Source organism: Neopelma chrysocephalum, unplaced genomic scaffold (genome assembly GCF_003984885.1).
Source record: "Neopelma chrysocephalum unplaced genomic scaffold, ASM398488v2 Primary Assembly neopelma1_72, whole genome shotgun sequence".
NCBI classification, from domain to species: domain Eukaryota; kingdom Metazoa; phylum Chordata; class Aves; order Passeriformes; family Pipridae; genus Neopelma; species Neopelma chrysocephalum.
Window position 1 is genome coordinate 7,763,512 of NW_020897732.1, and position 13,681 is coordinate 7,777,192.

The 13,681-nt window shown below is 52.2% G+C and overlaps 1 protein-coding gene and 1 non-coding gene across 2 annotated transcripts; one reads left to right on the plus strand and one right to left on the minus strand.

Annotated features, from left to right (window-relative positions):
- The first annotated feature begins 1,236 nt into the window (after window positions 1-1,236).
- On the plus strand, window positions 1,237-4,506 carry MNX1 (motor neuron and pancreas homeobox 1). The gene is made up of 3 exons (XM_027686999.1): window positions 1,237-1,852; window positions 3,839-3,999; window positions 4,092-4,506. The coding sequence occupies exons 1-3, from the start codon at window positions 1,237-1,239 to the stop codon at window positions 4,425-4,427; spliced, it is 1,113 nt and encodes a 370-aa protein (XP_027542800.1). The 3' UTR covers window positions 4,428-4,506.
- Window positions 4,507-10,324: 5,818 nt separating this feature from the next.
- TRNAP-AGG lies at window positions 10,325-10,396 on the minus strand. The gene has a single exon. It is a non-coding gene; the product is annotated as a tRNA-Pro (tRNA).
- Window positions 10,397-13,681: the final 3,285 nt, after the last annotated feature.

Below are 13,681 nucleotides of genomic sequence, written 5' to 3' on the forward strand. Positions count from 1 at the left end.
TCATGCCAGGCCTACGTACAGGTGTGTCTGTGTGCCTGCTGCAATTGCGTCCACACGTCTGTCCTGCTTGTGTGTCTGTGTTGTGTCTGCTGTGCGAGCGTGTCCAGAGGCTCCAGTGAGGTCAAGGGGGAAAAAAAGTGCAGGAGAAAAGGGGAATACCATGACACAGAGCAAAGGGTGCGTGTCTGTATGTGTGGGCGTGTGTGCACACCCCGCAGAGGTGCTCAGTGCCTCCTGCCCACGGAGTAGTGGCGAGAAGGAGACCGAGGAAAAGTTGTCGGATACTTTGTTGGTTGTATTGTACTCCTCAATTTTTGCCCCTTCTCCCTTTCTTTTCGCCTATTTATCTCCTCTTCTCATTGCTTTTACTTTTCCCAGCCCAGGCGCATGAGCCTGCGGGGGCAGCGCACCCTTGTTGAGTGGCCCCGGCAGCCCCTGGGACACAGTCCCGCCGCCCCCCGAGTGCGGAGCGGCCCCTCCCGGGGGGGGGCTCACGGCGGTGGAGCCGCGACACGGACATTTCCCGCTGCCGAGCGCCTTCTCCGCGAGACTGGCAATGGCTTTTTGAAGAGAGAGCGTGTTTACCTTGGCAGCCCTTCATGCTGCAGCCTGACCTTTCGCTCACACCGCCGGTGCGGGGCTCCCGCGGCCCCCCTGAGGAAAACGGGACCCTGGGTAAGGGAGCGACCCCTCGCCCCGCTCTTTCCCTTTTCTGTCCGGGGCTGTTTGCTCGAGATAAGCAGGTGTAATAACGCTGTTGACAGACCCGGGATTTGGTGGCGGGGTGACTCCCTGACCCGCAGGTGTTTATTCTTTCCGACTCGTTAAAAAAGCGGCCGGCTGCGCGTTTACGGCAAATATTTGCCGTGCGTGCGGGAACGGTGGAAAACTGTCACCGGGACACAGCACCGCGGCGGGGAGAGCTCTCCCCGCGGAGAGCAGCCGGTTTGCCGGGACCATCCCCTCTCCCAGTATCCCCATCCCGGAGTCCCCCGGGGGTGTGTGCGGGAGGGGGCGGGCGCTCCGCCGTGACGGGTGGGCGGCGGGGCCAGTGAGGGGCGAGGCCGCGGCGGTGCGGGGCCAATGGGAGCCGCCTGCGGGCCTTGAAGGGGCGCGCCCCGCGGAGCGCGGCCGCAGTGCCGCCCCCGCCGCCGGGAGACGCGGCCGGCCCGGGGCAGCCCAACGGTCCCGCCCGCCCACGGCCGCCTCCCTCCTTCCCTCCCGCCGGCGCTCCTCATGGAAAAATCCAAAAATTTCCGCATCGACGCGCTGCTGGCTGTCGACCCCCCCAAGGCGGCGGCGGCGGCGGGGCAGAGCGCGCCGCTGGCCCTGGTCACCTCGCTGGGAGGCAGCGGGAGCAGCAGCAGCGGGAGCGGCAGCCCGCCGTCCTCGTCCTCCTCCTCTTCCTCTTCGTCCTCTTCGTCCTCCTCCGAGCATCCCGCCGGCGGCCCCGCCGACTGCCTGCGCACCGACAGCCCATCCCCGCCGCGGCTCCTGGCCGCGCACTGCGCGCTGGTCCCCAAGCCCGGGTTCCTGCCCGGGGCGGGCGCGGGAGCCCACCCGCACCACCACGCCTCGGCGGCCGGCATGGCCCTGGGACTGCACCCTGCGGCGCCCGGTGGGCCGGGAATGCCGGCGCAGGCGGCCCTGTACGGGCACCCCGTGTACGGGTACTCGGCGCTGGGCGGGCAGCACCCGGCACTCTCCTACCCCTACTCGCAGGTGCAGGGAGCGCACCCCTCGCACCCCGCCGCCGACCCCATCAAGCTCAGCGCCGGCACCTTCCAGCTGGACCAGTGGCTCCGGGCCTCCACAGCCGGCATGATCCTGCCCAAGATGCCCGACTTCAACTGTGAGTATTCGCCTTCCTCCGCAGGGCAGCCGCGTCCCTTCCCTCCCCTGTCCCGCTGCGGGGGCCTACCGGCAGCTGCCTCCTTCCGAGAGGGGAGAAACCTCCTCCTGCCCCCGCCTAAATAAAGTGCAGACTTAAACCTGAGGCGACATTCTTATTTTTTGAAAATTTTTTATTAGAAAAAAGAAAGAAATAGCGTTCCGCAATGGGAAACGGGGAGGTGCGGTCACCTCGCCATTCCCGGCCCTTGAGGAGCCCTGGGCAGCCCGTCCACTCACGGCAGGTTAAAAGGGAAGGTGGCAAATCGCTCCCTGCCTTTGCAAGACGCCCGTTCCGGAGAGTAAAAGCGGCCGGGGAGGGGAGGTGGGGGGTGTTGTGGACAGGGCAGGGGCAGGGATCCCCATGGTGTCTCCCAAAATCCCAATTTCAATGTAGTCCCCCCCAAAAAAAGCGGGGCGGCAGGTCACATCACTCACCCACCGTTCTTAATTTTATTTCTCCTTTATCGGAAATGGGCTTTTAATAATGAGGTCGGGTCCTCTGGGCAAAGGGGTGTAGGGAGGATCTGGGGTCGGCCAAAAATGTGGGGTTCTGCGTTCCCTGGGGATAACGAATGGACAAATATAATCGGGAGGGTGTAGGTTTGGGCCCAAGGAAGGCTGGGAGCGCTGAATGGAGCCAGGCAATCCCGGAGTCCCAGCAAAGCGCGGAGCTGAGCTCTAGGCCTCGCGGCGATGGGGACCTTGCATGCATCTGGTTTAAGCAAAGATCATTTTCGGAGGTGTGAGCTCTCGGTGGGAATGGCCGGTTTAACAATACCGGAGGTGTAGTTTTACGAAAATCATGCCAGGAAAAGAATTGCGATTTTTTTTTTTCTCCCCCTTCTTCTACTCTGCACACACATTCTCAGACAAAAAAGTCCTTTGTTTTCACTCGAATTGGGGTTGTTTAGACTGGAACATTCAGGAAGAAAAAATAATTAGGAGAGCTGTCAGAGCCCTGCCTCTCAAACAAGGGGCAGAGGGGAATAAATAACCGAGCGAAACGGGAATGGAGCCTCGGAAAATCGCACCGCGGTGAGAAAATCTCCCGGGCGCTGCGGCCGGGAGCGGACACTGTCCTTTTCTTTCTCCCGCTTTAGCGAGCTGCCACCAACCGCGGCCAGGGAGCGGGAGCCACCCCTTCCCAGATTTTTTATTTTCTAAACCAAATAAGCCAAAGTAGCAAAAATACTTCGAGAAATGGGTCGTAGCGCTGCCCCGGCTGCGTCCGAACCCCACGAAGGCGCTCAGTTTTCGTTTGCTCGCCGCTGGATTTTTTTTCCCCCATCTTTTATAAATCCTTAATTTTGCTTATTATTTTTGAACGTGGAAACTACGCCTTTTTTTTTTCTCCCTTTCAAAGATAGTTTTCCGCCCCTCGCTGCTGATTTACGCCCCGAGGGGCCGGCGGTGACCGGCACTCCCAGGGCAGTGCGGAGCAGGCCCCTGGCTCGGTCCGGGTCCCGGCCCGCCGGAGGGGTGCCCGCCTGCAATCCCACTAATTAAACGGATATGGGCGGGCTGGGATTGCGGCAGGTTTAACTAAAACATTAAATGGAGCAAATTGCCGCTCCCTGGAGAGCCCAGTGCCCCTTCGCCGCGATCCCTGGCTTCGGTTTATTGTCTCGCGTTTGTTAGGCTCTTGGGAAATCAAGAGACATATTTTGCTTTATTTAAAAGATTTAATTTAATTTTTTTTGTCCCCGTGGGGGATCGCCTGACACTATGAAAGCCGGAAAACCTCGGAGCTGGGGGACCTGGAGGCTGGAGGAAATCCCTGCCTCGGTCTTTGCTCCGGTGGATACCTGTCCATCCTTGCTTCAGTCACACACACACACACAGTCTTTCCTGCCTCCCCCACTTCCCACGGCCCTCCCGGGGGATGCGCGGGCGCGGCAGGGCGGCTCCGCGCTCACCTCCGCGCTCCCCCCCTGTCCTTTCCCAGCCCAGGCACAGTCCAACCTGCTGGGGAAGTGCCGCCGGCCTCGCACGGCCTTCACCAGCCAGCAGCTGCTGGAGCTGGAGCACCAGTTCAAGCTCAACAAGTATCTCTCGCGGCCCAAGCGCTTCGAGGTGGCCACGTCGCTCATGCTGACCGAGACACAGGTGAGTTCCCGCGGCGAGGGGCGGGTGGGGGACGCTGCCCTCGGGGGGTGGCGGATGAGGTGATGTGTGTGTGTGTGTCCCGTCTCCCGCAGGTGAAGATCTGGTTTCAGAACCGGCGCATGAAGTGGAAGCGCAGCAAGAAGGCGAAGGAGCAGGCGGCGCAGGAGGCCGAGAAGCAGAAGGGGGCCGGAGGGGAGGACAAGGGGGATGAAGACCTGCTGCTGCCCGCCCCCGAGAAGAGCGGCGGGAGGAGGATGCGGGAACTGCCCGACAGCGAACCTGAGGACGAGGAAGAGGAGGAGGAGGAAGAAGAGGTGGCGCCGGCGGCCGGGAGGTGCTGCCCGTACCACTCCTCCGACTGCTCCGAGGCGGACGAGGAGGACACGCAGCCCCGGGGCCGGCACGGGGCCCCGTCGCAGTCCCAGTGAGCCCCCCCGCACGCCCCGCTCCCTCCAGCCGTCCTTCCGTAGGGGAGCCCTGCCGCTCGTGGTCGGCACCGGCCCCGCTCCCTCCCTTGTTCCGATTTCTCCCTGCTTGGAGAGGGATGGAGAAGAGGATCCTCCGCATGCCGGGCGGGGAAGAGGATTTACGGTGAATACAGTGTTATTATTGACTGAAAAACAGACAAAACTTGAGCTCCCCACCCCCCCATCCCTGCCCCCTGGAAGCTCATTCCTTTCGCTAAGTATTGAAGTGTTTTGTTCTTACTATATATCGGGAAAACTGTTTATGTCATGAACGTTAAAACTGCTGGAAATCTCAGTACTGTCTTTATTTTTGTATATGGTATTTATAAAAAAAATTACCTCTACTTATGCATGCTAAATTATTCCCTAGGCCCTCCCACCCTTGCGATGGGGTGGAAAATAAATGGCGTTTTGTACTAGTGGTGTATGAGCGCTGTGTGAGGGGGGAGATGCTCGGCGCTCTCGAGCCAGGGAATCCCGGTGTTCTGGGAGGTGCCGAAGCGCTCGGGAAGGAGCGGGGAACCCCTTTCTAACCCGAATTTAATCCAGTGTCTCAGCTGTCGTGTGGTGTCTGACAGCGGCGTGGGGTTTTCCTGAGAGCAGCGCACGGGAGATGCGTATCCCAGGCGGGTACCGTCGCGCGATGCTTTTGGGAATCCGGGGGAGCGGCGGGACCAATCTCCCCCCTCGCGGGAGTAGCGCTGTCTTCCAGGGGCTGCTCGACTTCCAAAACAACGCGGGCCTCCCGCGGGTGGGAGGGGGCTCGGGGCCCCCGTACCCTCCCCGGTACCGAGGACGGGACCCCTCAGTGGAGTGCGGGGTTTTCGATAACTGCGGGGATTTATCTCGCCAATAAATTTGCGGATCAATTAATCCCTGTCACCGCAGCTCTTCCCCAAATCAATTATAGCGAATTTAAATATAATCACTGGCTCATCCCCGCCAGCTCGGGGCCACGTCTGGCAATTCATCCCCGCGAATGAATTACGGGGCGGCTCCGCTCTGCTCCAGCCTAGGGCCGCGCAGGGGAGCGGAGGGACCCGGCCCCCTCATCCCGGGTGTCACCGCCTCGTGGGTCACCGCAGAGCCCCGGAGGCTGAGAACGAGGAGCTCTGAAACATGGAGCGTTCCCACTCTCATGCGTTTTTACAATTAATAATAATAATAATAATATTAATAATAATAAAAGTTATTTTCTACAAACGCGTGTTAACCTTTCAAATGGGAACAGCGTGGCCCCTCTAAACGGCTTCTATAAAAATCCGACCCGTGAAACACAGGCTAGTGGATGCATGAGATTATGGGATGAGATTCACGAAGGAAAAGCTTCAGGTGGGGCGGCTGGAGGTGCCATTCAGGCATAACGCGGTTAGTTACCAGCTCCCTGGCCCCGCACACACAGCGCCCCGGGGCGACACGCCAAAAATCACGATAAATCATAAAACTGGATGGATCCCATGTGTCAAAATACTTGATCGGGATAAATTTGATTTTGGGCTTGATTGATACGTACGCCCTTGGACGGAAACAATCACATAGGAGTCTCTGATTTAAATTTGTAAACGATTTTCTTTCGGCCACAGGTTGTAGAGACTTTAAGGCGATAGAAGTATAAAGGCATCAGCATCTCTGTAGTTTTCACGCCGCTTGTTGCGGCTGCATCTTCGCGGGTGAACGGCCTCGCAGGAGCGCGCAATACCCGCGGAGGGCCGCGGTGGCTCCTCCACCCTAATCCCCGTGACACGTCCGAGTTACTGTCATCAGGATTTACCTCTTGCTCACACCTTGAAATATCTAAACCGTATCAGTCTGGAGAACACATCGTTATCTTAAAAAATTATCAATAATTGAAATATAGTGCATAGCGCATAATAATAATAATAATAATAATAATAACAACAACAACAATAACAATAATTATTTTAATTATAATTAATAACTTTCAAGAGCTGCCTGGGATCACCTCCCCGAAAAAAGATCCTCCCTCAGTCATTAATGTCCAGTTTAATACCCACTAATTAAACTGGCAGATGTGCCCCATCGGGCCAGGAATTTTCTGTATGCCCAAGAGATGTGTGTCCAAACGTGTCCCATTCCCATGAAAACCAGCCTTGCGGGTACAGGCAGCTATTCACGGACTCGGTATCAAAGTCCTACCGGTGTATTGTGTCTGTCTCAATAAAATTAATCTCTTTAAAGCCCAGCGTCTCACAAGAATACCTTCAGTGTTCCAGACTACAAGGGCAAATATGTTTTTCAGATTCTGTTTTTATGGACGGATTAAAGTTTATTTTCCATAATAGGGCACCTAATAAAACTCATAAAGCTCTGTCAGTCTTACAGCTGGTGGCCTCATTTAACACTTTCACTTCGTAAATCATTTTACAACTTACCAGGTGTTTCCAAAACTGAAAGGAAAGGAGGGGGAAGAGAGCAAGAGGGGGGAAGAGAAATTAAAGTCACTTAAAATATAGATACAGTCCTTTGGCGGTGGCTGCGTTTGCATTGTCGCTTGGAAGGGCTTCAAAGAAGGTGTCGATCCCAATGGGGGAGAAAAGCCTTTTAATCAGGATTTCCCACGCTCTTTTGAAGTGTGGAGGCTCGTCCCCACGTGCAGGGCAATCAAAGGCTCAGGGTGATTAGCGGAGCCGGTAACATGCGCGACACGCTCCACGCTCCGCGCTCTGCGCCGCGTCCCGCCCGGCCCGGGGAAGCTCCACGCCCGCCCCTCGGGCGCCCTGGGCCGGAGGGATCTCTACCGGAGGTGCCCCGGGGTTTGCCCAGCCTATCAGCAGCAAAAGGGCCCGTTATCACTCGCGTCCCAGGTCAGCCAGAGGCTGGAGACGGAAGGGGTGCTCTCTCTGGCTGAGCATCGCTCGGAGTCCCCCACTCACCCAGCTCTGGGGTGCCCTCCCATCTAGCCTCATCCCTCTGCTCCCGACCCCGGTATCCCTCACCCTGCCCCAGGGGCTTCGTAATTCCAGTTTACCTTTCCCCAGCCCAAGTTTCCTGAAAAAAATGTGGGGCCTCCCTGCACCCATGCCCAGGGTCTCCCCACACTCAGGCCTGGGGTGGCCCGTTGGTGCTGGTGGGGTTGCAGTGCCTCGAGCCCCAGTGCAGGCAGGGCCAGCAAGACTTTAATCTAAACCTCTGTTTGTAATTTCATTATTCTGTCGGTTCCCTCCCCCAGACACAGTAGGTAACAAGCCTCTTAAAACTTTCATTGCTGTACTTGAGAAGTGGTAAGTATGAACATGGACCTTTGGTAGGCATTTTACTTTAAAAAGCAACATGGTTTGGGCATGGATGTCATTAACTGGCAATTTCATAAGCATTAAGTGCTAAAACAAAAGAACCAAAATAGGATCCATATGTTCCAGGTAAACCTGCTAAAAGTCTTTCAAATGGGAAACCATAAATATATAATCTCCCTCAAACTCTCCGTGAAACTGCTGGGAATGAAATACTCCACTAGCAGAAAGACTATTGATTATTTCTGAAGTCTAAACTATTATGCTCATACAAAACAAAGGGATTAATGTTCTATTTCTCTATTTCTCAGCTATTTCTCTAGTTCTCAGGAAGACCCCATCCCATATTTCTTCATCCTCCTCTTACACCCCTTCCCTTTATGCTTGAGGGGCTGGACACAGCAGGGCCACGGTGGGAGGGCTGCATTCTGCATCCCTGCTGCTCCCTGAGTGTGCCGGCGGCTGCATCACTCCCGTGGATCCTTCCTGGCTCTGATTTCTGTTACAGCTCTGATTCCGCTGCTGGGGAGCTACACTAAGGCTTGGTTTCACCAGAGATGCCCCAGGATGGTGAATCTTGGTGTAGATTCCCTTCTTTCTTTTCCAACTTTCCCCTTGTGTGCTGTGGGTGCCGGGATAACCACGCCATGCTTCGTTCTTTTTAATTCCTGAGCCACTCATCGCTCCTGTGATGTGCAGGATGCTTCTTGGTCGGCTGTTTGAATTCAGTGAACAGCAACACAGGACAAATAGTGGAAGGGATTAAGCTTCCAGGGGACCTTACTCTCCCTCAGGTGTTGTGTAGTGCCCAACTTACAGTCTTTCTGTCCTCAAAATGGTGGTTCAGGTCTGGCCAGAGTTAAATACCACCTGCACATTACCCTGGGATTTAACAACTGTGATACAGATCTTTCATTTTTCACTAATACTCACGCAACCAGAATAACATCAATGGTGGATTGGGGTTGCCCCACATTAGAAGAGGTGGTTTTGTGATTTCTGGGACTTTCTGCATCATTTTTCTTGCCTTGAGGGTTGTGTAATATCTCCTCCAAACAGTCTTCTGCAAGGGTAGTGGACCCAGAAGGTATTTACTGTGTTCTTCTCCCTACTCTGAGGACTGAAATATTTTAATTTAACTGAAGTCCTGGTTCAAAATGGAAGCACCTGCATGGAAATGGGATCACCTACAACATGTAGGTCAGAGTGGTCTTTCTCTGATCACAAGATACCATAAAAATTTGGTTTTCATGTTTCTTTAGGAAAAGAAACAGGTTTTGCTGAGTTAGTCTAACTGGGACTGGTCTCTAAAATGAGTAGATGAGAATAAAAATGCCCTTTTCCTCTAGTAAAACCCAGCAGAGCCAGTGGCTTGCAATGAGTTGTGTAGCTGCAAGGATTAGCTCCATTTTAATGCTTGCAGAAAGGACATTTGCAGGCAGATCACAATTTCCTCTAATTAATCCATTATTTTAAATTATTACTCACAGGACTTCTGTTAATGTTCTTGGCCAATGGTAGCTTTGGGCAGGTGGTACCCATGTCTGAGGAAGGAGCACAGATAGGCAATGCAGAAGCCTCTAATTCAGCTGCCTCCTCTCTTCCCGCTCAGAGGAGATGGGGACGAAGAATTCCTGTTCCCATCCAGCTCTGCTTGGCTGTGGGTACCATTTCCATAAATAATGACCAAAAAAAAAAAAGGCAACCAGCATGGATTTTAACGTGAGGCTGGGGCAGGGGAGCGACCTGAATTTAGAACAACATCTCAAGGCATGGGGCAGAGTGTCCATCGCTTGCTATCCCTGGATGCCCTTTCTGGAAAGTACGTGGAAGCCAAGCACAAGCCGCCTCCAGCGCTAATTTCTGCAGTGTAATAGCAGCTGGCAAAGCACAGGGGTCTGCATAGACGATCTAATGATTCTTTCTGGACTTCAACATGATGAATCTATAAAGCATGTATTGCTGTAGCAGCTAGGTGCAATTTTAGAAATGTTAATGAGTAATTACACAAAGGTTGTCCACAGTCATCGATGTTAATCACTGTTCTTTTGCCAGGGATAATTAAGATGACACTTCAGCAGCATCAGCCAGTGGTTCCCTCTGTCTGTGCTGTCTCCTTCTCCCCTCCCAGCTCCTGCTGTGGCTCTCGCCCTCCTTCAGGGCTCTCTTGACTCCCTTTATTCCTCCCACGCTCTTAGCCCCCATCTTTTCCGAAGGGCCTGATTGACCATAGATTTTTAAGCTGTTTATGAGCATTTCACGTGGTCTTGCGAGGGTGAGCTGAGGGTGCTGGGAGAAGCAGATTTGGGTGATATGAGGCTGCCTCTACACTCCTGCTCAGAGCGTCACAGCACTCAGCTCTGTTCTGCAGGTCACTTGCTTAGACAATGTGTGCAAGTTATTTCACCTTTCTTCAGCCTCTGCCTCATGAAACAGGTGGTCTTCTCACCTTTTTTTTGCCATTTTGTGTCTCTCGGAAACCTGAAGAATGGATCATGGCCAGTACAAATTACCATGGAGGAGATGGAATATTCATTCATTCATTCACGGCTAGGCTTCGAGAACGAAGATTTGGGAAGGGCTCTACCCACGTTTGTTGCAAAAGAAGGGCTCGTCCGGGATTTGAACCCGGGACCTCTCGCACCCTAAGCGAGAATCATACCCCTAGACCAACGAGCCAGGGTGGAGATGGAATAACAGCTGAGTGATTTCTTGTAATAAAACTTATAAATTTTATCCATATTTTCACTCTTCAGCCCATGCTCAGATGCTGTTCAGTGTGACACAAGTTCCAGGTCACAGAAAGCCCGTGATGGAGGTTTTAGCAGAGGAGAGATACCCCACCTGTGCCACTGTGGGCAGGTGGGGGGTGAGTTCACTCAGGCCTCTCCTGCAGATTTCCCAGGTAAATGAGTGGAACTGCCTGTGTGTTGGCTCCCTGGCTGTAGGACAGTGAGGACACGAGCGTGTGACCTGTTCACCCGCAGGGACCACGGACAGAGTCACATTGAGAACGGGAAGGCCAACCCAAGGAGTCTAAAGTTGGATCATCCTCAGGCAGCAGGAGCTCCTGGCAGCTTGCACCATGAAGACCTGTTGTGTTGTCTTTGAAGCTGCCCTGAGGGGACACCACTCCTGTAGTAACTCCCAACCTCATGGGTGCTCTTTGCTTTGGGGATGGGAGGAAGAAATCCCTTTTGTCAGCTAAGGATGGCAAGATACCTGAAGCCCCCACTCCTTTATTCCTCCAAATCTTCATCTTTAGGAATGATAAATACATATATAGGTTAGATTTATGGGTCAACTTTAATAACAGAGGAAAGTGGGCTAATGGTGAAAAGGCTTAAATGTGCTCTTCTGCAAAACCAGTTGATCCTGTGCCTCTGACAACTCCACGTCAGCCCTGTGTAGCACTGGCTCCTCCCTGGAGAAGCCCATTTCAGGGAAAGTGTTACTCAGCTTCTGTGAGTGTCAAAAACTTGGCCAGGAATGAAGGTCTGCTTCCCCAGTCCTTAGCAGTGTGAAGGCTCCCTAAACTCCCAAACCTGGTGTGAGGTTTCACAGGAATAGGGCAGCCCAGAAGCATGGATGGGTCCAGTGTCTCTCCGGATCTGATTCTCACATTGATTTCAGACCAAAGGTAGGAAACCGGAACTGATTCAAAACCCACAGCAGCTTTTGAGGTGACTTAGTGCCTGCTGCTCAAGTTCTGAAGCACTGGTGAAGAGTTCCCTGGAGCCTCCCTCAACAGCTTTTATCATCACAGGAACTGTTTAAGAGTCTCAAATGCCATCCCTATCTTTCTGCAGTGCTTCCTCAACCCTGCCACACAGTACCTGCATAATCCCTGGTGAAATAAAAGTCTTCAAGAGACCCACAGACTTAGTTTTAAACCATTTAGGTAGGGAAATTTGGAAAGCAAACACCATCTAGCCAACATTTTAAGGGTGAATTGAACTACAGAATAAAGCAAAAGAAATTCCATTAAGAGTCTAAGGCTTTGGCTGAGGACGAAAGATGCTTTTGTGAATAAGTTGCAGGCCAAGGAGATGCAATCAAGGTGACTTATTTTTCCCCAAGGTGACACCAAACATAACTTATTGTCTCTATACTAGAAAAACATATTGTTCCATCCCCTGGCTGTAACCAACAGTGGCTTCACTGCCTCCAACAATATTCCCTGCTATTTCACACCAGAGCTGTGTTGGCCTGTGCACCCAAGAGAGATTTGAGGGTACTCTGACTGTCTGAATGGTAAAAGGTCCATAATGGAGTCTCTAATGGAAAACGTGTCACAGTTGGAAATCTCTCACTTATGAAAATGAAACAACCATCTCACTGTAACTGACAAAAGACTTTGAAGGAATTGTTAAAAAACGGTCTTTATTTAATTTTACTCAGTAACTCTCATTCTAGTAACATTAGGCATTTTCAATTCACTTTGAAGTGAATTCCACTCTATTCACATGAGGTGGGCTGGTTTTGGTGCGTGAATTGCTTTGTCCTAGGACACAAGTTTTAAGGAATTTTTGGTGCCAGCTGGCTCTCCCCAAGCTTATCCTTGATAAATGCTCATTCATTTCCTTAAAGTGTTATTAGGGAAACCACGTGGTATCCGATTTGGAATTGTGCATGAATCTAAATTAGCCAAAGGCTTACTGTAATTAGTTTTAAAGCAAGGCTGCAGGTCACACCAGAATTTGGGGATAGCACAGCTGTTTTATATGGGCAGCTGTGATGTCCATCCCTGCAGGCCTCCTGGTAAACTAAGCTTTACTGGAGGGTGAAGAAAAGTTCCTTCAGGAGATGAAATCACAAAAAGTGGCATATGGTAAAAGAGTCACACCTCTACCTACAATTCCTGAAATCCGTCCAACCCAAAAAGTCTTCGGTAAAACATGCACTCAGCCTTTTAAAATCGACCCTATGGATCAAATTGTCTCCTGAAAACAAAATTGCTTCACCTACTGCAGGAAAAAAAAATCACATACTGACTCTCACACACACATAGCCAGGCACTAAGCTGCAATTACACTCAGAGCAACAAAAATTTGAGTATTGGAGTTACCACTCACATATTTATTAAGCTGAAATCACTGTCACACACAATTGGCACCGCGCTGCTTGCGGGCTGTAACTTCTCACGTCCAGAGTTCACCGGCAGAACAATGGGAATCAAACGATCCCAGATGTGCTCTGAGCACAGTATTAGGTTGCACACCTTCCCCAGCGCCAGGCAGGGCAGACCCACCGCGTCTGCGCCTCCCGAGCACGACTGACATCAACCCGTCATCCCCGGGGCGCAGGACAATGGAAAAACGTCAAGTTGAAAAAGCCCTGCAAATACTTGGCCCATTCAGGTGCAGTGCTAAAACCCTGCCAGAAGGACTTGCCTATGATTTATCAGCGTAACACTCCGGCCAAAGTTAAAAACCAGACTTTGCTGCCCCGTTAGTTTTGATACAGAAAACAGAGAAAGTTTAAAACATCGCTGTCCAGCTTGAAAGAAAACAAAAATCCAAACTGCTGTAATGAGTGGATCGTGCTGTTTAAAGGGGGAATTCAAATGTGCTGCTACATAGCTCAAAAATCAAACATCCAGCTTTTAGTTAAATGCATCTAAAGCAAATGACGCCGTGTTTTCCACTGGCTTGTCAGGAGTAAGGATTACTGTTGCAACCGTAGCTTTGGTTTTCCAGCACAGTGTATTTTTACCAACCCAACGCCCTTTTCCTCTCATTAAGTAGCAACTCCCCTAAACCTCCTGTATGGAAGAATTTTGGACATTTTAAGCGGTATCTCTGTTGCTGGAACCATCAGGGAATGTTTCTCACAGAGGTTTGGAGTTGGCTGACACACCAATCCTCAACAGGAAGAAATCTCAGTTTTGGGTATGTGTGTTATTGAGCACTTATTCTGTGGTAGACAAAGCAAAATGTGTCCCAGCCGGGTGTAACTTCCCCA